Source organism: Xyrauchen texanus, chromosome 33 (assembly GCF_025860055.1).
Source record: "Xyrauchen texanus isolate HMW12.3.18 chromosome 33, RBS_HiC_50CHRs, whole genome shotgun sequence".
Classification (NCBI taxonomy): domain Eukaryota; kingdom Metazoa; phylum Chordata; class Actinopteri; order Cypriniformes; family Catostomidae; genus Xyrauchen; species Xyrauchen texanus.
The window spans coordinates 11,144,439-11,171,127 of NC_068308.1; the positions used below are offsets into that span (position 1 = coordinate 11,144,439).

General features: G+C 38.3%; 2 protein-coding genes and 1 long non-coding RNA gene across 4 annotated transcripts in view; 2 read left to right on the top strand and 1 right to left on the bottom strand.

Annotated features, from left to right (window-relative positions):
- The window catches only part of kansl1a (KAT8 regulatory NSL complex subunit 1a), a 41,285-nt gene extending 35,233 nt beyond the window's left edge, over nt 1-6,052 (bottom strand). For both annotated transcript variants that reach the window (XM_052103444.1, XM_052103443.1), the window contains exons 1-2: nt 5,634-6,052; nt 1,506-2,939 (exon numbers count right to left, since the gene is read on the bottom strand). In XM_052103444.1, the coding sequence (XP_051959404.1) occupies nt 1,506-2,869 (1,364 nt within the window). In that variant the 5' untranslated portion in view covers nt 2,870-2,939; nt 5,634-6,052. The remainder of the gene's footprint in view (nt 1-1,505; nt 2,940-5,633) is intronic.
- Nucleotides 6,053-9,689: 3,637 nt separating this feature from the next.
- LOC127626411 (uncharacterized) lies at nt 9,690-12,198 on the top strand. Its single transcript, XR_007968451.1, has 3 exons — nt 9,690-9,834; nt 11,606-11,709; nt 11,951-12,198. It is a non-coding gene; the product is annotated as an uncharacterized LOC127626411 (long non-coding RNA).
- Nucleotides 12,199-14,538: 2,340 nt separating this feature from the next.
- Nucleotides 14,539-26,689, top strand: part of brsk1a (BR serine/threonine kinase 1a) — a 29,333-nt gene continuing 17,182 nt past the window's right edge. Inside the window, 9 exon segments of the mRNA XM_052103078.1 lie at nt 14,539-14,626; nt 14,719-14,813; nt 18,636-18,721; nt 18,843-18,983; nt 19,382-19,498; nt 20,922-20,955; nt 21,057-21,125; nt 21,494-21,640; nt 22,112-22,143. Coding sequence (XP_051959038.1) covers nt 14,539-14,626; nt 14,719-14,813; nt 18,636-18,721; nt 18,843-18,983; nt 19,382-19,498; nt 20,922-20,955; nt 21,057-21,125; nt 21,494-21,640; nt 22,112-22,143 — 809 coding nt within the window.

The window sequence follows — 26,689 nt, forward strand, 5'->3', positions numbered from 1 at the left end:
ATGTGGAAAAACAGAAAATGTTGTTAAAGGGCACCTATTATGGAATTTTTAAAATTACCTTTCATGTAGTGTGTAACATAGATTTAAGTGAACAAAAACATCCTGCAAAGTTTTATATATAAAAGTTCACCGTAAAAAAAGTTATTGTCTCTCAAAAGTAGGAGTCAACTCTGAGTCAATGTAATGAATCGTTTTTCCAACGAGTCATTTTCATTTTCGTTATGACGTCAAGACGAAAAATGATCAAAAGCGACCTTTTTTTCACTGTCCAGGGACGAGGATGTGAAGAATCAATGGCTAGAGTTTATATTTACAACTATACCACACAAGTATAGCCCGGACCTTGTGCTGTGTTCGCATCATTTTAATGACGATTGCTTTACGAACATGAATGCTTTCAAGTGTGGATTCGCGAGCCGGTTGATCCTGAAGGAAGGTTCAGTACCAAGTTTATTTGGATCAGCTTCCTCCTCCGAATCACAACCTGTAAGTATTATTAATAATTGTTGCGTTTATGTGTTTTTTAGCATGCTTAATAAGTATTTGTGTGTGGTGTGTAAGTTACGCTCAGCGCAGCTTCTAGGTCTCCAATGTCAATTCTTTTGAAATATGTGAAATGTTTGTCGATGTTATTGGAGTTGTAAAGAATAGAGCAATAACTTGTAGTAATACAGTGCTTTACCAATATGTTTATGCGTTGGGCTAACGCAAACAATAACTGATTGGGTGTTTACCACCGAACTTTGGGCTATGATCGCTAACATAAATCAACTCAAATTCCTTCTCAGATTTAGATTTTTTTAACTACAAAGTGGTGATGGGCGTTCCGTTTCCGACAATCTCTGCACAGAGTATACCAATCACAACTGACTGGGTCATCTGACAAATCACCGCAGATTAGCGTCACGCAAAGGAGGGGTTTGGAAAAATGAGTCGTTGAACGAATCATTTGGGAGTCGGTGAGCAAATCAGGTAAACCTAAATGCATATTATAAGACAACAAAAGTGTTTTTTGTCATTGCATGCATGTAAAACTGTTGTTGGGGACTCCCAAAACAATATTAGGAACATTTTAAATGCCATAATAGTTGCCCTTTAATAGAGAAATGTTCAGTACAACTAAACTGTATTTCAATAACGGAAATAATATATATATATATATATATATATATATATATATATATATATATATATATATATATATATATATATATATATATATATAGCAAAATAGTTCAATAATAAAAAAACTGGCTATTTTACCCAATACTTGTGCGTGCTATACATTTTTATGCTTAAAGAGTATTGTGTAATTAAGCATAAAGCACCAACTTTATTGAAATCAATTGAGTGCTACTTGTAGGACATATAGTGTTGCTGTCTATGTAGAGCATTCCAAATCAGTCACTTATGAGTTTCCAGAAAGCAGCTGCCTATGTAGAAGACAGCAAGGCACCTTGCTAGGTTTTGGAAGAGCCAAAGAAACCAAACAACATGTGACTTACAGTTTAATATGACACTGGTCAACATCCGCTCTGGCAAGCTCCTCCTCCTCGATGTCACTCTCTCCTCCTGAGCTGCTCTCAGTGGCATCTGAGTCAAACTGAGTCTCCGCTGCATGCAAATGTGTGGTGCCGCTGAGATGCAGTCGCTCCAGTTCTGCGGCCACCCTGCCACCTTTCAAAAAGCGGCCCAAACTAATAGCGCGTGCACCTGTAGAAGCACGAGATCCTCTCCAGGACCCAGAGTCCCCCCTACGGCTAGAGCCTGGGGATGCCGAGGTCAGTGAGCGATCAACAAAACCAGAGAGTTGCTGTTTGAAATGCCGCTCAACCTGCTTGGCCTGCACTACTTGCAGGCGCTTGCGAAGGCGCAGCAGGCGGCCTTCAATGTCCGTCTGCCTGTGTTGGCTTTGCTGAACCCGATCCCAGAGCAGTGCTTCCAAGTTGGGGGTTGGGAGGGAGGTGTTGTCAAGGACTGAGGAAGAGCTAAGGGGCGAGGGACCGTTTTCAAAGCTGTGTCGATTAGCAATATTGTTGCGAACATCCATTCCACTAACGGGAATCTCCGGTTCTGCTTTAACCTCTGGGCTTTCAGACAAAGCACACACATTCCTATGTGATGACACACCTTGAATACAAGGTGTCAAATTCTGTTGTGGCTTTGCATCACCATTCAGTCCACTGGTTGTAAAAGTACAGACAGACTTTGAGGACACAGAGAGCAAAGCTTCTTCATTGGTAGAAGGCTGGTTGCTGTCTCCATTAACAGTGGCGATGGAGCCTTTTTCAGCCACAGCTGCACTGGGCACAGCCACTTTCTTGGAGAGTCCGTTAACAGGCACCATGGTACTCCCGGCTCCTCCTCCGTTGACAAGGCTCTTCAGTTGTCCTCCAGTCAGCTCAAGGGTGTGGCGCTTGCGCAGCAGGAAGTCGTTGCTCGTAGCAGCAATAGGGAATATGGAGCCGTTCTGCAGGCCGTGGCTCTTCAGCACTGACTGCTTTATTAGGACACCTTGCAGCTTCAGCGACTCCTTGACCTTGGTAGAGGAGGACACTGATGTGACATCAGAGCACAAGAAGGGTGCCAGCTTGCCCAGAGATGGGGCTTTAGACAGGGGATCCTGATCGTGTCCCTTGATGCTGTGGTAGTGGGCAAAGTTCTGTCCGTCATCAGGGTTGACGTGACATTTGCCGTTGCTGTGGTTACCAGCAGAGTCAGAGACAGTGTCAGATAGGAGAATGTTGCTGCCGTTGCTGTTGTTCTCGGTGCTGCCGGGGGAAAGACTGGACGAGGGAGAGGCCAGTTTAAAGCGAATGTGGCGGGCTTCGGCTGAGGCGTCAGTCAGAGCAGGCGCCATCGCAGCCATGCAGGGTCGAGGAATGGGCACGGCAGCCTGCACCTCCAAACCTTCACTCCAGCCCACCTACACAGCCTGGCTGTAAGGAAAAACTAGAGATTTAGAAGACTGCAAATTCCCAGAATGTTCCAAAATAATCTATATGATCTACTATCCATATAACAACAAGCTGCAGAGACAAGCTAACCACTAAATATATTGTCTAATATCTAGTCATTCATCAGTTAATACTCAGAATTAGTACTCACTGAACATAAATAGCTCAATCAACAGCATTTGTGACATAATGTTGATTACAACAAAATAATTATTTTGGCTCATCCCTCTTTTTCTTTGAAAAAGCATAAATCAAGGTTACAGTGAGGCAAATACAATGGAAGTTAATGGGGCCAGATTTTTTTAGAGATTAAAAGGCAGAAATGTGAAGCTTAGGACTATAATTTTATAAAAGCACTTACATGAATTATTCTGTTAAAACATTATCTGAGCTTTTAAGTTGTTTAAATTGTTGTTTTAATGTACTGTACATTTAAGGGTTACGTTGTCATGAAACTAAGTTTTAAAACTGGATATAACTTTAAACAGAAATGTTAATAAGCAATTTTCTCACACTAAAATCATGTTAACATGCATATTTTAATGTCTTGTGGCTATACTTTTGAAACTTTTAAGGATTGGCCTTATGCACTTTCATTGTAAGTGCCACACTCTCACCTCGATTTATGAGCAGAGCTCAAAGCAAGATCACTCATGCTACTCAGTCATTTTTGACCCAGGAAAACCCCAAATGGAGAAAGAAATCTCCACAAAACAGGACAACTCCCAAACAGGGCAAAAAAAATTAAGAGTAGCTTGTTATTAAAACAGGTGTGACATGGTGTACAGTTTCACACAACGATAATCACTTGTAATACAAGCAATCTGTTTTACCACCTCAAAACGAAGCACGCAAAAGAATATTATGAAAGCTAAAAGATGAACTCTGCATTAATACGGTCATTTATTTATTTGGCAAAAAGTGATATGCTATTTATTTTCTTCTAGAAGTGTTTATATTGGTGCTTTTTTTTTTCTTACATATGTTTTATTGTTTTTTTGTCACACTGCTTTGAGAAGATCTTAACTTTAATGAGAAAAGTTTAATAATAATAATAATAATATTTGTCAACAACATTTTATACTGAAATGTGGCATACTGTTATACTTTGCAATTTGGTAATGTTGATTTTTGAAAACAAGTTATTTATTTACTATTGTTTGTCTTTTTCTAAAATGAAGAGGAAGTAGTTTTAATTGACAAAGTATTTAATTCACTGACAGGAGTTCCAAAATAGGCATTACAACAGGTTTATTTGATATGAAAACCTATTTTTATTTTTTTCCCAGAAAATGTATACTAGATCGTGATTTATATTGTTGTCATTACATAAAATTACTCATATTGTGATAATACGTTTGGGTCATATCACCCACCCCTAGTGGGAACACAGATATATTTTGGTCTCGCTGCTCGAGGTCCGAGACTATTGGCCCTGGATCGCACTGGCCCAATAGTGGAAAAGCAGATAATGAAAGTAAATGGTGACTGAGGCTGTCATTCTACCAAACATCACATTTCGTGTTCCATGGAAGAAAGTCATACGAGTCTGGAACAACATTAGGGTGAGTAAATGATGGCTGATTTTATGTATTTATTTTTTTCAGTGAACTCTCTCTTTAAGATATGTACAGTATCATGACAGATAGATACTTCATGTTAGCTTTGTCAAGCTAACACACTGTGCCATCAATGCGCTTCTTGGACATTCATTTATTTGCCCTGTTGCCCTTCAACTTCTGCTTGACCTCGTGCTCAAACTAAAGGACTAAAAAACTCGTTGACCTCAGCTGAGGGGAATAATTTCCATAGTTGTTAGTAGGGGAAGGCCAACTCTATTCAAGCTTATGTAAGACCAAACCGCCGCCTCCTCAACAGACCATCTGTGTCAACGGAATTAGGGATATGCCTTTAGGTCCAGCAGATAAGAGACTATCTCTATATGAGGACATGTAGAAGGTTCAGTTCACTTCCCGCCATTGACTAAGCTCATGACTCTCGAAAATGTAATGCAAGAACTTAGCTTCATCCGACATTTCTACCTAAATTTCCTTTGTAATAGTCCGTCAAGGCAGATGCTGAACAGACCACATGTACATCCGTGTGCCACTTCCGTGCATAAACACAGAAGCGCATTTCAGTTCAGACGTGGAAGCTCGTAACATACACCACATGAGGACTGGGGTCGCTTTTAATGCATTGCTTGACGCTTCTAGAGCCTAACGTAATAAACAAGCGTTAATGGTGGCCTTGCATGCTATGCAATTCATTTTAACCACACAATTCAACTGTGAAACCAGCTTCAAGCTGACATGTTTAGTACAGAGCAACGAGGCCTCGTGTTATAGCCGAAACACAACAAGAATATACACGTCCTGAAACATTAAAAGCGAAGAAATATTGCAAAAGCACATGTGAGTTTACTGTACTTGTGCTGCTTGATGTTATGCATGACAAAGTACTAGTGTAATCTGTTCTAAAGGAACATAAAAGCGACCGCTCAAGCTTTCAAAACACCCACAAAGACAAATGAACATGCAATTGTTGCATACACAGCAGTGTATGGTGAAATGAGTTAAATCGAGAGCTCAAATGGGTTTGCAGGATTAAAGGTTTATGTAACATAAGTGCTGCTGCTCGAGACCGTCCACTAACAAAGAAAAAGGAGGAACCTACCACGTGACGGGCGCGCGATCCGAGGGAATTTCGGCAACTATTCCACCGACCTTTGGCTTGAATCGCACAAAAAATGTCACCAAAGCACACAGTTAGCCGTCTGGTCAATCATGCCCACCGTCTTTGCCATATCCGTGTCCGCTGCGTGAAAAAACACCCCGGTTTCGGACACCCTTTTCGTTATCGGCTCCGGAATCACGAAATGGGCGATACTAGACAACACCTTGCTGCTGCTGTCCCCCTCACTGGATAATGGAAAGCAAATATAATTGTTGCTGGATATTATGAATCTATTTAGCTCAGCTGCTAGTTCTGTTCATATACGCCTTTATTTACTGATTGGAGGTGTCACAGACCACCGATTTCGAGATCATTTTCTCATCGTTGGAGGGAGAAACGCACGAAAGATGGCGCCTCGTTCGTCTCCCTTGGATTTGAGCCTGATAAATACAGATGCAGCGCGTGTAGCGAGACAACCCTGTAGGCGGGAGACATTCTCGCGCCCGCCGCTAGAGTGAACGCAGGACTGCAGAGAGGAGCAGCTCGCCAAGTGGCCACTAGAGAACGCTGTTGTTCAAAAGAGGCAATGGTGCATACAAGCTGAAAAACAAAACAAAACACGTGGATCTGCAATTTTTCATTGTTGTTGAAGAGATATTCAGACTGCATTTGTGTGGCATGATATTGATTACCACAACATTTTATTTCTACTCGTCCCTCCTTTCCTTTAAAAAAAAGTAAAGATTACAGTGAGGCACTTGCAATGGAAGAAATGTAAATCTTATAATTTTATAAAAGTACTTGCATTAATTCATCTGTTAAAACGTGAAGAAATGTAAAATTCAAGGTACTAAATTAATGTGGAAAACTTGGATGAATGGAGGTAATGGAACATTATCAGATATTATTAGTTCAAATAAAATATCCTCATTTGATACATTGAAAGATAAATTTAAATTAAAAGACTCAGAGATATTTAAATATATGCAGTTAAAAAATTGGGTCAATGAGAACTGTGATATAGTGAATGATGCTCCGGAAAAGATAAAGACCCTTTTGGAACAAAGTAAGGAAAATAAAAAATGTATAAGTGTTATGTATAATTATCTCAATAATGTCGTAATCAATTGTAATCTGCTAAGTAAAATATATGAAGGCTGGGATAGAGATATAAAGGACTTCAATGCCAAAACAAAATGGAAGGAGTGTTTAAATCTAACATATAAAGCCACAACTAATGAAAATCTTAGATTGATTCAATATAAATTAATGACCAGAGTTTATTAGGGACAAAATTTATAAGTTTGATGCATCTTCCCCTCCCACCTGCCTAAAGTGTGGTAGTAGTGACTATCTCACTCATTCATTTTGGTACTGTGAAAAAATAAAGAAAACCTGGTTTGATATTGAGAGATGGCTCTCTAATGTTTGTAACCAGAAATTTGTATTTACACCAGAAGCCTGCCTACTCCAAAATGTAACAAAAATGAAATATCCTATGGGATGGCAATTAGTATTTTCTTCATTAGTCTATAAGAAGTTGCTGTTACAAAATTGGAAAAACGCAGATACCCCAGGGTTGGATAAATGGAAAAACGTAATGAAATATTACCTAAATATAGAGAAAACTCTGTCAGTGGACAAAAATAAACAAAAACAGTTCAACTCTGTGTGGAAACTAATATTTGACGCTCTGTAATTAGCCCAACGCTTGTTCTGCTTAACTTATTTTGTATCTTATTTTATTTGTTTGTGGAGCACCACCAGTGTAATTTGTGCGTGTGTGAATGAGACATTATTATTATTACTATTATTACTTTGTTTTTTTTGTTAGTGAGGCTTGTGTCCTGTGTGTTGTAACTTGTCCAGAATGTGTCTAAATAGTTTGTTCTGTTTGTCTTGTCCAATTCCTCTTGTCTTGTGTGTAAAAAAGAAAAGAAAGAAAAGAGTGTTGTAGGTATAAAGTGAAGGGGAATGTGCATTGTGGTGTTTTTGTTTTTGTTTTTGTTTTTTTTTCCTCCCCTATTGCATAGAGGATATTGTTTAGTATTGGTTAATACTTGGATGGACTTGGATGGAAACCAGGGTCCAGGTTGTTTGTCTCTGTTTTTCTTTGTACTTGCAAAATAAAAAATAATTCAAAAAAAAAAAACGTGAAGAAATGTAAATCTTATAATTTTCTAAAAGTACTTGTATTATTTCATCTGTTAAAATGTAGGTGTTGTAAATGGTCATTTTTACAGTCATTTTATGATTTGTTGACATTACATCGTCTTGGAAAAATTGGATGTAAATTTTAACAGAAAAGGTTAGAAAGTGATTTTATTATACTAAAATCCTGTTAACATGCATATGTTGTATGTCTTGTGGCTGTTCATTTGAAACAGTGAGTATTGTAACGTTTAAAAATTGGCCCCATTAACTTCCATTGTAAGTGCCTCACTGGAAACCAGATTTGAGCTTTTTCCTTTTTTAAAGAAAAGGAGGGACTTAACTTATTTTGATCCCGGAATATTCCTTTATGACAAGAAGGAATTAAAAATATTAATTAATTATAATCTATATAATATAAATAACAAATGATAACAAACCAATAGATGTTTAAATGAATCAACATTTATTTATCTTCCTTTAAAGGCCTCATTTACTCTAAGGGTCTTTGACTAGTAATATTGTACAAAATATAATTATAAAACACATGTGTGTTGGGGGGGGGGGCTTAAAGGGACAGTTCACCCAAAAATGAAAATGTACTCATCATTTACTCACCCTCATGCCATCCCGGATTTTGAAGCTCCAAAAAGCACAAAGGTAGCATAAAAGTAATCCATATGACTGTAGTTTAATTCTTGTCTTCAGGATCGATATGATCTGTGTGGGTGGTAAACAGGTAAATATTTTAGTCCTTTTTTTTTTACTATAAATCTCCACTTTCTCATTCTCAACATTCACAAATGTTTGGTACATTTTATTTGCTATCTTTAAAGGGATAGTTCACTTAGAAATGAAAATTCTCTCATCATTTACTCTCATTCATGCCATCACAGATGTGTATGACTTTATTCTGCTGAACACAAACAAAGATGTTTAGAAGAATATCTCAGCTCTGTAGCTCCATACAATACAAATGAATGGGGTCCAAAACTTTGAAGCTACATAAAGCACAAAAAGGCTTGTTGTTCATGCCCAAAAGGGTTCTCGAGCGGGGGGGATCACTAAACTAGATTGTGCAACCTTAAAGCCCGGGGCCCACTCGGGCAGTCAAGGTCCCCTGGAAGTTAATAGCCCCTGGGCACTGGCCCCGTCGGTAATCCGTCCCTGGCTGTAGGTCCTCATGGTGGCGTAGTGACTTGCCTCAATCTGTGTGGCGGAGGATAAATCTCAGTTGCCGCCACGTCTGAGACCATCAATCCGCGCATCTTATCACGTGGCTTGTTGAGCACGTTATTGCAGAGACGTAGTGTGTGTGGAGGCTTCACGCTATTCTCCGCAGCATCCACGCACAACTCACCACGCGCCCCACTGAGAGCAAGAACCACACATTATAGTGACCATGAGGAGGTTAGCCCATGTGACTGTACTCACCCTAGCAACCGGGCCATTTGGTTGCTTAGTAAGCCTGACTGGATTCACTCAGCATGTCTAATTTGGATTACTAATAAAAACTGGGAGAGATAATGGACAATGTAGCATTGTGTCACCACAGTTATATGAGAAGAATTCTAGTTTTCTGTTTCTAGTATAGTTTTGATTAAACAATCAATTTATTGGCCCTATTGGGGGTCCAGTATTTAAGTGAAATCATGGTTTATATTCAGGAGATATGTGCCTGTCTCAGTCATTAACCTGCATTCTTCAGTCTACACACAACAGACTTATTCCCAATCTGGCAAATGTACTTGTGCTTTCACAAAATGTTCTGAGACGGCTCTGGGGCTCACTCCGTTGAAGTTTATTTTTCCCAGGTCACCTTCACTTGTGGTCTCTCCCCTATCCCCTACCCCCTACCCCCTACCACATTCACCCTTTCTCCTCCCTCCTTCCCACCCACAAACTGGGAACTTAGCCTATATATATTGTTGTCCACTCAGTATTTCCTCAAAGACTCATCTCAGCTCACTGACGTTGTGGCACAGATATAAAATATGCCTGAAGAAGTTCCTGCTCAGTGCCAGGTTACGAAAGAAGAGCTGGACAAATGGTGAGTCATATTTCAGTGAGGATATATCAACCAAGTAGATCACTTAATGCAATATTTCAGATCTGGTGATTTTTGCTTAAATGTTTGTAAGTTGTACAGCTCAGCAAGCATTCATTTGTATTATTGTGGCATGTAGCAACATAAAGACTATCCATTTATGCATCAACATACAACACAACATCTCTGCAAATATGTAGTGATTTTGGTATGATAATTTTTGACTGGTTAAAATGTAACTTAGTTGTGTGTTGGTTTCAAGTGAGAAGGTTGTGCACATGGTGTAGGGGGAAACAGGGTTTGGAAGTGATGATGCAGGTGGAAAATGACCCATGTTAGCCATCGTGTTGCAGAGTTAAAGCATGTGGCTCCGCTGGCTAAACACGTGGTACTCGCAGTCAGGGGCGTAGATTCCATGGAGATGGGTGGAGGTAACCCCCTACCTCCCAATAATCGAAACAAGCAAGTTGTTTGATCAAGCGAAATCTACGCCCTTGCGTAGGACGTAGGCTTCATTTTTAGCTAGGACGTAGCTAAACGGACGTACACTTTAAATGTAAGAAAGCCAACACTTAATAATGTAAACAGGATTTTTGAAATACATTTCAAAATAGTGCTTGAAGTACGCTTGTCATTTTCAAGCATTTTATATACTCATGCACAAATGATTAACCTCCATTTATAGCTTTTAAAGCAAAGTGCTCTTTTTCTAGGTTAAAAGGTCAGAGGTCACGTACTTACACAATGACACAGTACCTTTCACAAGAGAAGAAAGAGTGCAATCACCTTTACAACTATCTGAATCAAGTGTGACTCCAACTGAATTACCATCTTTAGTGCATCACTTGTAGGAAACAATGCATTTGATTATGTCAAACATTCACTAGTAGTGCAACACCAAGACATTTTTCTTTATTCAGAGGTCAAAAAGTGCCAAAGTCAAAGCTTAATCCCTTCATAATGAACCTTTATGTAATGGTACGTCAAATTTACATTTCAAAATAAAGATGTCAATGCAAAAGACACATTCAGAGGAACACGCTGTCTCCGTTTGATGCCAAATTTAGCAGAAATTTTAAGTAATGTATATCTGTGATGTAAGTATAGCCTGGTTTTAAAAAGCCTTCCCACATGGCATTCATGGGCGAGTGAGTGGACGTCTGATTACCCCCTCATACAGCTCCAGTTACATCTCCTGTATTGCAATGTCAGCGTTATTTATGTTGGCATTAGGTGGCATCATGTGCAAATCTGGTCTACACTCTATACAATCACCTAGGGTGCGGAGCTTACATCTTATCAATCTTTTTATATTTATTCTACAGTATATATACATATATATATATATATATATATATATATATATATATATATATATATATATATATATATATATATATATATATATATATATATATACTATACAAATATATATATGTATAATTTAAGTATTCAAACTTTGAAAAATCTTTTGAAGAAAATCTTCATATGGGTAGTTGACACATATGTGCATGGACTGTGTAGATTTTTATCAACATCGTGTTTTAGGTTAAAACTGCATGTGTATGCTTGTATAAGAAAATAAGAGGAACTGTCCTGTCCTGTAATAGTTCAGCATTAAGCAGAAGTTTGTCACTATTTTAATCACCTTTTTCAACCTTTCAGACAGTGTGCAAATATTGTACACAAAGAGACATTTTTGTCCATCATAATCTCATAGGTGTGTATTTATCATACTGTTAGCAATTAACACACTGTTTATATGTTTGTTCAGTGTTCAGGGGAAAGGTGCGGAGGGCTGTAAGGAGCTGCTGGAAGCCTTTGAGGCCTGTGTGAAGGGCACCACAGCAGCCTCGTGAGGGGGACATGGCTTTAAATGTAAGAAAGCCAATATCGTTCTTTCAGGTTTATTGCTAATTTGAATAGGTTTTTACTTCGCATTTTTGTACATTTTGAAATGTATCTACAATTTTTTGTGGCACAATTTGCAGATTTAAAAAAATAAATAAATCATGTTTGTGTTACATTGCAGGTACTTGCCTGATTGTGTTTATGTTTGTCTTCTGTCTAGATTAATGAAGAAAAACATTGACATGCTCATTCTGATTTTTAATCATAGATCCTTCCTTTCTGGGTCCTCCAATGTCCTTGCATTCCCTCACATTGCACTGGACTGAACCATTTTAAGGACACTGAAGGGGTGCTAGTGCTTGAAAGCAATGGAATTGTAAATTCTGATCCCGAGAAGTCTTGTTGTGTCCCTCATGTTGTCCGTGTCATTTGTAACTGTGGCAGAAAGAAGAACCCAGAGTTTTTAGTTTTTTCAAATGTAATGCTGTAAAAAATCACAATGCATTTTATTTGATTTTCAATAAAATTACTATAATTGTTTCTTTTTTCTCTCCTTGCGATAACTAAACATTCACAGCATCAGACAGAGCACTGAAAATTATTTTCAACTGATTTCAACATATAAACATCCATGATTATTAAGAGGTGCTGGTCACTAAATAACTGACACCAAATAACTGCATAGTTACAAATGGTATGCAATGATTGCTGTATATTTCATTGCAGTGGCCTGCATAAATGGCACATTGGCATCACCAGTCATTTTGTTTTCTGAAAGTGGGCCCTTTAATTGGAAACAGAGCAATTCCTCGCTCCTCTACATGGTGGCTTGCAGGCCACTGGTCCTTTTTCCTTTAGTCCCAGGGTTTTCAACCAGGGCTTTGAGAACATCCTTCAGAAAGATGGACAGGTATATAGGATTTTCTTTAAAAAAAAATAAATAAATAAAAAATAAAAAATGAATCTCAGAAGCTATTTCTAAATGTGGTATATTTATGATTGGTTAAGCATTATTCATGGTAATGTTTGTTAATGCTAATGAAAGTTATTGTAACGTTTCTAAAAGTAATATACAGCAAGAAAATGTATTTAATAAATAGAGAGGCAGACAGACAGACAGAAAAACAGACAGACAGAAAAATAGACAGACAGATAGATAGATGGAAAAATAGACAGATAGATGATAGATGGATGGATGATAGAAGACAGACAGACAGTTAGACACAGACAGACAGACAGATAGATAGATAGATAGATAGATAGATAGATAGATAGATAGATGATCACAGACAGACAGACAGAGAGAGAGATTAGATAGATAGATAGACAGACAGACAGACAGACAGATAGATAGATGGATGGATGATAGAAGACAGACAGACAGTTAGAGACAGACAGACAGATAGATGGATGGATGGATGATCGAAGACAAACAGAGAGTTTGACACAGACAGACAGACAGACAGACAGACAGACAGACAGACAGACAGACAGACAGATAGATAGATAGATAGATAGATAGATAGAATATATCTATGTATAGTTAGAATATTTTGGGCATCGTTTATTTGGATGTGTCAGTATGAAAACAATCTTCACATATTTGCAACATATATTTAAAAAACAACGAAAATGCCCATTTTCATGTATGTCAAATTCGTCAGTTTCAATTTCAAATCATAATGGAATTTGAATATGTACACATACGTTAGCTCAAATATACACACACTATTTTTATATTTATGTTTATTTGGCCTAATATCAGATTTATGGGCGCGAACGGTGCAGTGAGGGATTGTGTTGCGAATCACAGTGGAGGAGAGAGAGAGAGAGAGAGAGAGAGACATGATGATGATGATGATGATGATGATGATGAGAAGGAGGAGGAGGGTGTGGAACCCGGATGCTGATGCGAGGAACAAGAACGGAGAAAATAACGTTTTACCGGAGCAACACAAATATACCGTGAAGACATATAAGATATGCTCATTTAGAGGGGAACCTACAGTTTATCATCGTAAAAAAAAAATATACAAGACTTTCCCAAAGTCATGGGCGAATGCGAGCGCGTGCGGGACCGGTGAGAGAGGACACGGCTGAGAAGAGGAGAGGGAGGATGAGGATGCTGCTGTTGCGGTCCGCGCGGCTCAACAACAGTCTGTTAAACTGCTACAGTCAAACACCACATCTGCGGCTAAACCGGGATCCTCTTACAGTCACGTACATGATATGTTTGTCTTGCTGAATATGGAAGACCAGATTTACCTGTTTGTTTAACAGTACGTGGTGAGATTCAGGGTACATTACCTGTGATTTAGGCCTAGCACAAGTTAATTGAAGGCTTGGGACAACTTGTATTTGATATACACTTGGAAGGCGTTTGTAAATGAGGTGAGCTTATGAGGCCAGGTGGTAGATACATCTAGAACATTGGTAGCCAGTACCATCGGGGGCTTATTGATACTGCACCTGGCTCTCTGGAAGGCATGCAATGGGAATGAAAAGTCTGATCGATTACTGAGGGGATCACTTGCATGATGTTATTGAGAAGGGTGACTTTGATTGGCAAAGCACTGAAGTTGCGTCTATGGACCTGACTCATTGCAATACCTTTGCATTCCCACATTTCCGTTTCATGATTCTGAAAGATCTGATATTAAAGAATTCTCAAAGATTTCAGAATAATGACTGGACCCATATGACTGCTCCTGTGACAGATTATAGGGAATCCCAAACTCAATATGGATAGACCCCTGGGAGTCTATTTTAGAAAATCTCATCTCCGTAAAGAATTCCAAGGTAGTCCTTGGTAATATTGCCTGCAGTAGCAAGTTTATCAGGAGCCGAGCCACCACTATGTCGTCTAAAGAACTGTCAGTGATTCAGGCAGCTCAGTATGTAGGGCCATATCGACTGGAGAAGACCCTCGGGAAAGGCCAGACAGGTAAATTGAAGTTTTCTCTAGTCATAACATCTAATGGCATGGGAACAATCATCAGTATTGAATTGTTTTGTAAATGTCTGCAATGTCTATAGGTCTGGTGAAGCTGGGGATTCACTGCATCACTGGTCAAAAAGTAGCCATCAAAATAGTCAACAGAGAAAAGCTCTCAGAATCTGTGTTGATGAAGGTAAATAAGGAATAATATTAAATAAATATTACTGCTCTTCTACCCTTATAAAAAAAGTACTGTTGTGGTTTCAACGATATAGTGATGCTATTAGATGGTCATTACATCTAATATACTGTATATCATATTTGATATACCAGAGAGTAGAGGTCAACCGTTATTGGATTTTGCGATACTTAAGTTATAACTAAGCTGGTGGAAAAGGCTGGTTACCGATTAACCGTCCAATAGTTTTTAAAAGCTTTTTTTTATGTTAAAGGGGTCAGGAAATGCATTTAAAAATGATTGAAGTTAGCTTATAATGATATCAAAGTTTGTTGCACAAAAAATTGTCAAATATTTGTAAAACATTATAATTTTCTATCCTAATTCTGACACGCTGTTAGAAAAGCTAATTTTTAGGCTGTTTCTATATTAAAATATTAAATGAAACGCTCACTGTTCTGATTAGCTAACGTCATCGCATCGGTAAAATAGCATCCACACCCCCCACCGTGTATATTAGTATATTACTACACCATAATATATTTAATTTCACTCCTTCACACATAATACAATTATTCAACTCAAATATTTATAAACAAGTAATGTAGCGATCAATCACATCGTTAAATATAAACTTAAAGGTGCACTCTGTAATTTTTTTCTCATTAAACTCCTAAAGACATGAATTGTAATTTTACAATATATGTAGGAAATCATGACCATTCACATTAAAATGAAGACAGTAATCCTATATAAGCTGTTTTGTTCTACATGGAGAGGTTCCGCACATCGGGGCTGCCATGTTAGAATCACATGACCAGCCGAATCCTACTCGTTTAATCTTAGTAACCATCCTGTTATTTGACACTTTCACTCATTGATTTAAGTAATTATGGCTGACTGTGAATACAAAATTTCTAAAATGGCATCTAAAACTGAAAACTATTGTTTTTAAATGACGCTTCATCCAAGCTGCTAGGTGTCAGTGTAAGGCCAAGATGACACAAATACAAAAGATACTGAGTGCATCTTTAAGAAATGTTTTCCTAATATTGGGATCCCTGGTGCAGTTTCTCCACATCCAGGCACACAATAACGTCTGATACTCGACATCCTCATTACGCAGCAGTAACTTGAGCCGTTCTCTACTTAACAGTACACCCACAATGATGACACATGTTATGGGCTGTGTACATGCAAATGAGCAATGTCTCGTGACTTCACAAACACACAAATTTCAAAACGAGATGTTTCAGCAGGGTGGTTGTGGGGGTTAGTTCTGAAACTTACAGTATTTTTTTACAGTACAGTTACCTCTTATTTGTCAAAATATCAAGAAAAATGGCATCCTCCATTTCATGGCCCCATTAAAATATATTTCTTAGTTTTTCCTTACTGCGACAGGCACAGACAGAAGCAACATGAGTCGCCTCTATCCGGGTGGCGGAGGACGAATCTCAGTTGCCTCCGCGTCTGAGACCATCAACCTGCGCATCTTACCATATGGCTTGTTGAGCACGTTACCGCGGAGACATAGCACGTATGGAGGCTTCACTCTATTCTCCACGGCATCCACGCACAACTCACCACACGCCCCACTGAGAGCGAGAACCACATTATAGCGACCACGAGGAGGTTACCCCATGTGACTCTACCCTCCCTAGCAACCTGACCAATTAGGAGACCTGGTTGAGTCACTGAGCGCACCCTGGGATTCAAACTCGTGAACTCCAGGGGTGGTAGTCAGCGTCTTTACTCGCTGAGTTACCCAGGCCCCCAAGCAGCCTCATTTAATGCTGCACTTTATAATCTGTGAGAGTGAAGTTAAAAAGAAACTCACAGCTAAAATTGTATCCTTGTCCACAGTGAGGCTGTGAATGAAGCACCATCCACATATATGTTACCGGCAAACCAAGCAAATTCCTGTTGGTCAACATGGCGAATGCGCCTGTCAAAGTTCATTCTATTTGAACTCCACGCAAAATCTGTGAGAGGAAATTGTTTGCCATCGGAATAGATAATAGATAAATAATAGATACATATTTTTTTTAAACTATTGGCAACTATTGGCATTTTTGTCAATAATCGATAGTTCGAAAAAGCAACAATTGGTAAAACTGATATATCGGTCGACCTGTCTCAGATAATATCATAATCAGTGCTGGGTAGTAACGGATTGCACAGGGCTTCCGTGGATCCTTAAAAAGTCTTAAAATGTCTTTAATTCAGTTTTCCAGAATTTTAGGTTATAAAAAGAATTAACTTTCTTAAGTGATACAACAAAATTCTTAATTATCATTTAAAGAGGTCTTAAATTTGGCTGTTGGAAAGACAGGAATCGTGATATGACCTTATGTGATTATAAAACTTATAAATAATACAATCAAATTAAATAAATGCATGCACCGCATTGTGAAAATGTGGCACTGTTGTGGCACAAGCTCACGGGGGCTTTAGATTGTTTCCAGCTGTTGCAGAGCAGTTCACAATCATTAGTCCATATCGGAAAGTTATAACAAGCGATCACTAATGATTAACTGTTGATGATGATATAGTGTTGAGGAAATATTATAATGTTTACTTTTAATTGTTTATATTGTAATACATTGTAGATTATTGTAGGAGTGCACATTTTATTTCCCATATCTGTTGGAAAGTGCAGCTGGAAGCAGTGAAGTGCAAACATTTCAAAACTAGCATCATCTGTGTATTTCAGCTTTTAAAGTGAAATGTTCCGCTCTATGAATCAAATCTTTTTTCTTCCCCCCCCCCTGGTTATTGGTATTTTGGTTGCACCATAAACTGCATCAAATTTGGACTCTTGTAGCCTCTGTTTGGCCCTCCCATCACAGGAAGGAAAGACTAAGAACATTTAAAGCTGGATTATGTCATTTATACCAGAAGCATTTTTTTGTTATACTAGTTGAAAGTCTCTTTGCATCCTGACAGATGGGCCATCCAATGATTGGATGGCCCACTTGCCTGTCTAACTACGTACCTGCCTACCTCGACGCAATCTGCCCATGCACTCAGTGGCGTGAGTTGGGGGTGGGACTATCTGATGCAGGCAAGGGGTGTATTCAGAAAAATGGTTTAAAAACAATGTTTACTTTTGCAATTCCGTTCAGTGGCGCTAGTGTCACAGAAATGACATACTCCAGCTTTAATATAGGCAATCAATTTTAAAAACTATTTGCTGATTAATTGCTGTTCTTTCTACAGATTATTGTATCATCAAAATCCAATATTGGTCGACCTCTAATTTGTATTTATTTATATAATTGTACATAAACCAATTTTAAGGTGATAGACTATGTCTTGAGTATTTTAAACTTGCATATAGCCCACCCTGTTTTACTGATAAGCAATGTTAAGGCCATGTTCAATGTGTGCCCCTGCCTATTTAAGTAAGATATCTTTTGAAATTTTGTGGGTTTGTTTTTGTATGGGGATACGGTATTAATTTTATTTGTTCAGGTCTTCAAAAAGGTCTTAAAAAGACTTACATTTGATTTTAAAAACTCTGTTACATGTAATCTGGATTACCTAATCATATTACAAATATCAGACACTTGTAACTGCATTAATACATTAATAATCAGACTACATTTACTTTTTATTGATTATATGATTTAATGTTAATTAGGCAATGGCAGTAAATTGTTCATAAATTATTAATCACTGTTATTTTGACTATAATACATAAATACACCATGAAACCTTTTGTTACGTTTTAATATAAGAATGCTTTATTGTGTTTCTATTGTGCTTAGTACGGCATTTGCTATTTGGAAAGCAAAAATTATAAATGTCATTTTCCTTTTCTCATTCATCCAGGTGGAGAGAGAGATTGCCATTTTAAAACTGATCGAGCATCCACATGTGTTGAAACTTCATGATGTTTATGAGAACAACAAATACCTGTGAGCCAGAAAATGTTTACACTAAGTTGTATAGACTTCACTCAATACTCAAGTCTTTCCTGCTCGTAATTTTCCCCTATTTAAACATTTCTTTCACTCTTTCACTGGCTTATTCATGCAGATATTTGGTATTGGAGCATGTATCAGGTGGAGAGCTGTTTGACTATTTGGTGAAGAAGGGCAGACTGACGCCTAAAGAGGCGAGAAAGTTTTTTAGACAAATAATATCTGCTGTGGACTTCTGTCACAGTCACTCCATTTGGTAAGACAGTTATTCATACACATACATAAAGCAGTAAAAATGTATGGACACACCAATACTCATTCTTTATTATTACCATTTTCCACATTTCAGAATAATGGACAATCAGCAAAACTATGGAATAACTCCAATGAAAGTGTGGGAATTAGAACAAAACTAGAGTTATTGATCATGGTTTGTTTTTAGGTTGTCAAGAGTTTTCATTTAGTCACTCGTATTTTCCTCCATGGTAGTTCTAGCCCTCCCAACATGTGTCTTATTTGGGTAGATACAGGTGTATATATTGTATGGCATGCATTTGCATAGTATTAATGTAATAATAATAATAATAATAATAAAAATATTTCTCTGGAGGTAAATGATGTGTTAAGATCTGACTGTCCTCTTTGCTCTTGTAGTCATAGAGACCTGAAGCCAGAAAACCTCCTGCTGGATGAGAGGAACAATATCAGAATTGCAGACTTTGGCATGGCATCACTACAGATGGGAGACAGTCTGTTAGATACAAGCTGTGGGTGAGTACCGCGTTTGTGGTTTTTAATGGCTGCTTGGTTGCATTATTGCATTCATCACAATAAGCATGTTTTGCAAAGATATATTTTTATGTAATTAAAAGGATTGTTATGGTCCTACTGTTCCACCTGTGCTATAGTAACAGCTTTGACGTGAAACACCTGTTCATCAAATCAATGCTCAGGACACATAGATGCCAAATACTAACTATAAGCTATGTTCGGTAATGGAATAGCATACTACCATACTACGTTTCTGTTATGGTAAAAATAGTAAGTGTACACTGATAAAAATTATGACCTAAACATTTTTTCATGTGGAGACATCTAAATTAACTAGTTTGATTCAAGTCAAAACTATAATTAAACATCACTGAATTATCCTCACTTCATTAAGTTACATCAACAACACTCATTTCAAGGGTAGGGTCAGGTAGAAATAGCTCATTATGGTACCATTGAATGATATCACTTTTTACAGTGTGAAATATTAGAATGCTATGCAGAATAAAGCCTTAATTTACATGTCAGGGACTATATCTTATAGAGGAAGGATGACACTTATTTTATTTGCTTAATTAAATAACTACTTAATGATAAGTTGTGGCATTTTAAAAAAGCAATAAGGCAATCAAGGCGATGATATATTTTACAATGTCATTTTAGTGCCACGTTTAAAAAAAAAAATTGGAAGAAAAATATTTTGAGAATAAAGGCAAAGTTACGTGAATGAAGTCATAGCGTTATGAAATTAAAATCATAATAGTTTGAGAGAAAAAAAATCTAAATTACGAGAATAAAGTCACATCATTATTATATTAAAGTCATAATATTGAACTTGATTCAATCATGGACAGTGGTTCCATGTGTTTGAAATGAGGTTTCTTAACTTATAATTACTTTGTAATCTCAACACAAATTCTTTTTGTAGAGAGAAACTGGTTGAATTGAGTAAACCCAACAAAATGAGACATGTCAATGTAACTCAAATAAATCACCTATTCATGTAGTCTAAACTCAAATGGATTAAGTTAACCTTCATTTTACAAATTGAAATGGATAGAACGCAATGAAATCAAGTTGTGTTGAAATGTTTTGGAATTGTGTAGCTTTAATTCAATTTAATTAAGTAAATTGAACAAACAGCAAAAATCCTTTTTTAGGGGTTTGTAGTCACAAAAAACATTTTGATAATTTGTGTCTTCAATATTTATATAATGTAGTAACTGTTACAGCAGAAAAGTGTTTCAGTTATTCTGCTTATTGACCCAAATAGCAAGTATACCATATTGCCTGATTATAATGTCAATTTAATTTATATAAATACCACAAATTATTGTAGTTTTCATTTATTTCTATTTCAAAATGAGAATATATCTATACTTTCTCACACTCTTCCATGCTTTGTTTTCCCATACTGTTGCAGATCTCCACATTATGCTTGTCCAGAGGTTATCAGGGTACGTCCACAGATCCAAATAAGTCACCTGGAGGTTTAATAGCATTGTGTCTGAAGATGTACCATTGACCTTATACTGTGTCTTTTGCTCTTTGGCTGTAGGGTGAGAAATATGATGGACGACGGGCGGACGTGTGGAGCTGTGGAGTTATTCTCTTCGCTCTTCTAGTGGTGAGAAAATTGTTTCTATCTGCTCTCTCTGCTGAAAAATTGCTTAAACCAACCTAAAATGGATTGCTGGTTCCCCAGTGTGGTTAAGCTGGTGTTTTGCTGGTTTAGTTGACCGGCTGAAAAGTTCTCTTAAGCCAGCAAACTAGACTGAGAGACCAGCAAAGCAGCATATGCTGTTTTTCAGCAGGGCTTTGTTTCTCTCTGCCTCTTTCTCTGCTTGTTTCAGAGCATTTCAATTTTTCTGATTTATTACCTAGTAGTCATGTTTAGCTCACAGGCTAATAAGAAAATTACTGAAACATTACTTGCATGTCATCATTACCTTCTGTGTATATTTGTAAATGACACTTCCTGTCTGCTGTCACCAGGGCGCGCTGCCCTTCGACCATGATAACCTGCGGCAGCTGCTGGAGAAGGTGAAGAGTGGAGTGTTCCACATGCCCCATTTCATCCCACCTGACTGCCAGGCTCTCCTGCGTGGCATGATTGAGGTCAATCCTGAAAAGAGAATCACGGTGAGCGAGTAGTGTGGTTTACGTTGTTGGTATCCTTATAGCTGAACAGTTACTTACACCAGAAAACAGACTTGAAGAGTTAAAGGTTTACAGGGATAAAATGGAAATTCTGTCTTCATTTATGTACCCTTGTGCTGTTCCAAACCTGCTGTTCCTTTCATGGAACAAAAAAGATGTTAGGCAGAATGACAGCCTCAGTCACTATTCATTTTCAATGCATCATTTTTCCATACAGTCGAAAAGGCATTTGCAAACAATTTGACCATTTTCAGAGGGAAACAAAATATTCAAAGAAAACAAAAATGTAGGGCAGGACTTCATTTTATCCATCTGTAATAATAATAATACCTAAGTCTCTTAAATGTTCCTGTGCCCCAGCATTTGCCTGTTTTTATATCACTTTGAGTTATAGCGCCATCTGCCTGTAAATACAATCTTCTAATCACACAATCTACTGTCCTTCCCCTGCAGCTAGAGGCCATTCAGAAGCATGCCTGGTATCAGTAAGTATTGATTATTTATATCTGAGTCATTCTAGTCAATTCACAGGGATCCAGTGGAGTCACATTAGCAGGGTTCCCACAGTCATGTAAAACCTGGAACTGTGAGGGATGTTTAAAGGAATAGTTCATCCAAAAATTCAAATTCTCTCATCATTTATTCACCCTCACGCCAACACTGGTGTGTATGACTTTTTTTTCTTTTGCTGAACACAAAGTGTTTTAGAAGAATATATCAGCACTGTAGGTCCATAAATTGCAAGTGAATGGGGTCCAAAACTTTGAAGCTCCAAAAAACACATAAAGGCAGCATTAAAGTAATCCATACGACTTAAGTGGTTTAATCCATGTTGTCAGAAGCGATCCAATCAGTTTTGGGTGAGAACAGACCAAAATATAATCATTTTTTCACTGTAAATTTTAACATCAGCAGTCTCCAGGGTGACTAGGAAGTGCAATCAAGCTTGAAATCACGATCGTGCCTAGAGACTGCAATGGCAAGATATACAGTGACAAATTAGTTACATTTTTGTCTGTTCTCACCCAAATCCATTTAGGTCACTTCAGCAGACATGGATTAAACCACTGGATTATTATGGATTACTTTTATGCTGCCTTCATGTGCTTTTTTAGATTTTAAAGTTTTGGATCCGATTTACTTGCATTGTATGCACCTACCGAGATATTCTTCTAACAACTTGTTTGTTATGCAGAAGAAAGAAAGTCATACACATCTGGGGTGGCAAGAAGGTGATTAATGATGAGAGAATTTTTGTTTTTGGGAGAACTATTCCTTTAAAAAAATGTTTTGCAGGCCTGGAAAAATCATTGAAATTAATAAAATGTTAAGAAGCTCTGTATATGGGAGTCACATGATGCCATACAAGGATTGGACATGTGAACGGTGAGCTCCGCGCACTTTGCTAGGTTTAACAATTGTAATGACATAGACCGGTGAGATTCGATACACTCTGTTCCATAACTGTTCTAGGAGGACAATATGTCAAAGAATTCAAAATCCTCAGGCTCTGGAGACATTAAAAGACACTTATGTGCTCAGGCTGACACCCCTAAGAAGGCCGCAGACCAGGGAGTCGATTTGGTCGGAGAGTTGCAGGAAATGTGGCGAGGATCTTGCTGTGATATGTTAATCGATCACTGCCATGGAGGCGAAGTTTACTGATGTGGTCACAAGAGTGGGGGATGTTGAGAAACTGATTGAATATCTGGAGTCATCAGAAAGGGAATTATCTGCTAACCCGCTAGCTACCAAGGTGGATTTGGATTGTGTCTGGGAGAAGTTGGAGGACATGGAAAACCGTAGCCAGCAGAATAACAACAATATCGTGGTCCTGGAGGGAGTGGAGGGACAGAATATGGTGGAATTCTTGGACGGGCTCTTTAAGAATCTGCTCGACATAGCAGGCCATAAGCTGGAAATCGAGCAAGCTCACAGGATTCTGGCTCGGCGATCTATGATATTCCTGGCCAAATTGAGAATAGATGCTAAGGAGGACATTCACATGCCCACAGTAAGCAATGTTCTTCATAAAGTCAACGAAGTGAGTGTGTCGTGTTGTGGTGCTCATATTGCGGCCAGGTGGACCATTCGCTTGACTGTTTGAAGATTCTGCACACACTTTTTGTGCTGGTTCCGCCTAGCATCTGGAGTTTATTTTATAGAGCATCACATCTTTGGGATGGTTTTGTGGATGAATCTACATGCTCTTTGTGCTTATTCTACCTATCAGCTGGAGTTTATTTTGTGGAGTATTTCTTGCAAAGTCATTGGAATGATTAAGTAATTTGCTTGTACTCATGTTGCAGCCGGATGGACTGGCTCACCGAACATTTGTTTGACTACCTGAAGAATCTGCACTCTCTTTTTTGCTGGTTCCACCTAGCGACTGAAGTTTATTTTGTAGAATAATACACCTTTAGGACAGTTTTATGGATGAAGCTACACGCTACAACAATTGCTGGGTAATTCTGTCTCACAAAATTTGTATAGAATCACCGGACTTGAGCAATCTGATGGCAAAGTTGTCGCGGAGGTTCTCGTAGGCATGCAAGGACTGTTTGAGTTTCGTGCACTGGGTATAATCCTGTTTTTGACACACAATCAATGTTTTCTTACATGTCAAAATGTCAAACATTAATATGAGTGGATTGTCTCTCTCCATGTGGAATTCAAATGGGTTGAGGCACCCCATAAAAAGAAGGAAGGTTATTTCTCTTCTTAAAATATGATATAGTGTTTCTTCAAGAAACGCACCTTTCCCTGCAGGAAGCTGACACATTTGTGAATATATGGGGTGGGCATTTTTTTATAGTGCTAGCTCAAGTAAGAGCATTACACTGATAAGTAAACATCTACAATTCAAACGTCTCAAACAGAGTAAAGATAAATTAGGAAGAGTCATTATTGTTTTAGCTCAAATTCAGGGACAAAATCTTATTTTGATTAATATTTATGCACCTAATGTTGATGATCAGGGCTTTTTTATAGATCTTGAAGGGATGTTGCAAGCCTCTGGCACCCCTCATGATATAATATTGTGAGGAGATTTTAATCTTTTGATGGACTCAGTCCTTGATCATAGTGAAGCAAAATTGTACAAGCCCCCTAGAGCAACAGTGACGCTTCACAGGATGTGTAAAAATATTGATCTTACAGATATTTGGAGACTTTTGAACCCATCTGGTTGGGACTATAATTTTTTTTCTTCAGTCCATAAGATTTGGACCCTCATTTCCCTCATTTCATCTGTTGTCGATTGCTCAATTGGAAGGATTTTAGTCTCAGTTCACTCAGATCAAAATCCTGAATTACAACAAATGCTAAAGGCTGAAATCAGTGTCTATATGAAGACCATCTGGTCCTCAGTATCCTCTTTTGGCTTGGGAGGCACTTAAGGCGGTTTATAGGGTCCGGAAGATACAGTATGCCTCATACACCAAAATATCCAAAGCTGAACAAGAAATCGTGGAATTGGAAGGGAATATTAAAAGTGCTGAGGCAGAGCTGAAGTGCCGAATATCATCTAATGGACTCAGAGAATTGACCCAATTGAAATACAGATATAATACTATTTTGTCACGGAAGGTGGAATTTTGGCTATTCAGGGCAAGACAGTCATACTTTGAGTCGGGGGACAAAGCAGGGAAGCTTTAGGCAAGATATATAAAGCAGAGAGAGGCTTTTTCTACCATTTCCTCAGTGAAATCTGCTGTTGGTGAATATTTACCTTGGCCATTGATATTAATAATGCTTTTAAAGAATTCTATCTTGATCTCTAGAGTTTCACGTCTTCATCTACTGATGAGGATATTATACATTTTGTGGATCCATTAGATCTTCCTAAACTGACAACTGAGCAAAAAAATTCTCTTGATTCTGAGAAAAACTTGGAGGAGCTTGGCGAAGCAATTAAGGCCTTGCCTACAGGCTAGGCTCCAGGACCAGACAGCTTTGCCGCTGAATTCTTTTAGATCTTATGCTACAGAACTGGCTCCACATTTGCTAGAAGTTTTACGGAATCATTAAAGAATGGAAAGCTTCCGCCAACCCTGACACAAGCCCGGATCAGTCTGATTCTTAAAAAGGACAATGGGAATTCATTTGTCAAATACAGTGTTAGAACCCTGCATTATTTATAATATAATATGTAATAGATTTCTATTTATATTGAAATACGAAATAATTACAGCTTGCGTCTTTCACAATGTGCAAAATCAAAGCTGATTTGTGCTAGTAGCTCTATGTCATGAGCAGTGTTGTGTGTAATCCAATTGCAAAGTAATTAGTTACTGTAAGCTAATGATTTTTAGTAATAAATAAAAAGTAGTGTATTGCATTACATTTAAAACTATTGTAATCAGATTACAGTTACTGACTTTCAATTAATTTAATTACTGTAAAGTACATTATAGTGTTATGCTTATTTATAATATATTATTTATGTAGAATACATGAAGTATAGCCCCATAACATAAGAATATGTGAACACGAAAGAAATATAGATATTTGTAACAAGGTTTAAAATGGGCAAGGAGGAGGCGGGGAATGGAAACGTAAAAAGACACAAACATAAACACACGTCAACTGCGTGTGGCTCTCTCTCTCCTGAACTGCTGCACCCAGCTCGGCTTTATCCCTCTCCTCGGCTGATTTGCCCAGGCTTTCCCCGCCTTTCGAGACCTGGGAGGGAGACAAGGGAGGGAAAAGGGGAGAGAGAAAAAATAGCTTGCTTGTTCCCAGACACACCGTCGCATGATCCTCGACCACTCCTTCACCCTCTGGCGGATGACAGCTGCTCCTGCCGGGGTGGACAGCAGCGAGTCCTCCGACCCCTGGTGGATGGAATGCCCCTCCACGTTCTGGCGGCCGGCAACAAGCCCCTTCACCCCTGGCATCGGCTCCACATCTCCAGGTGGCCGCCAGCGAGCCTCTCCCCTCACGGACAGTGGCCATTCCTCCATCCCCCGCCGGACGGCCGCGGCTGTTCTTTTGGGCGCATAGCAGTGTCGAGGACTCCACAGCGCATCC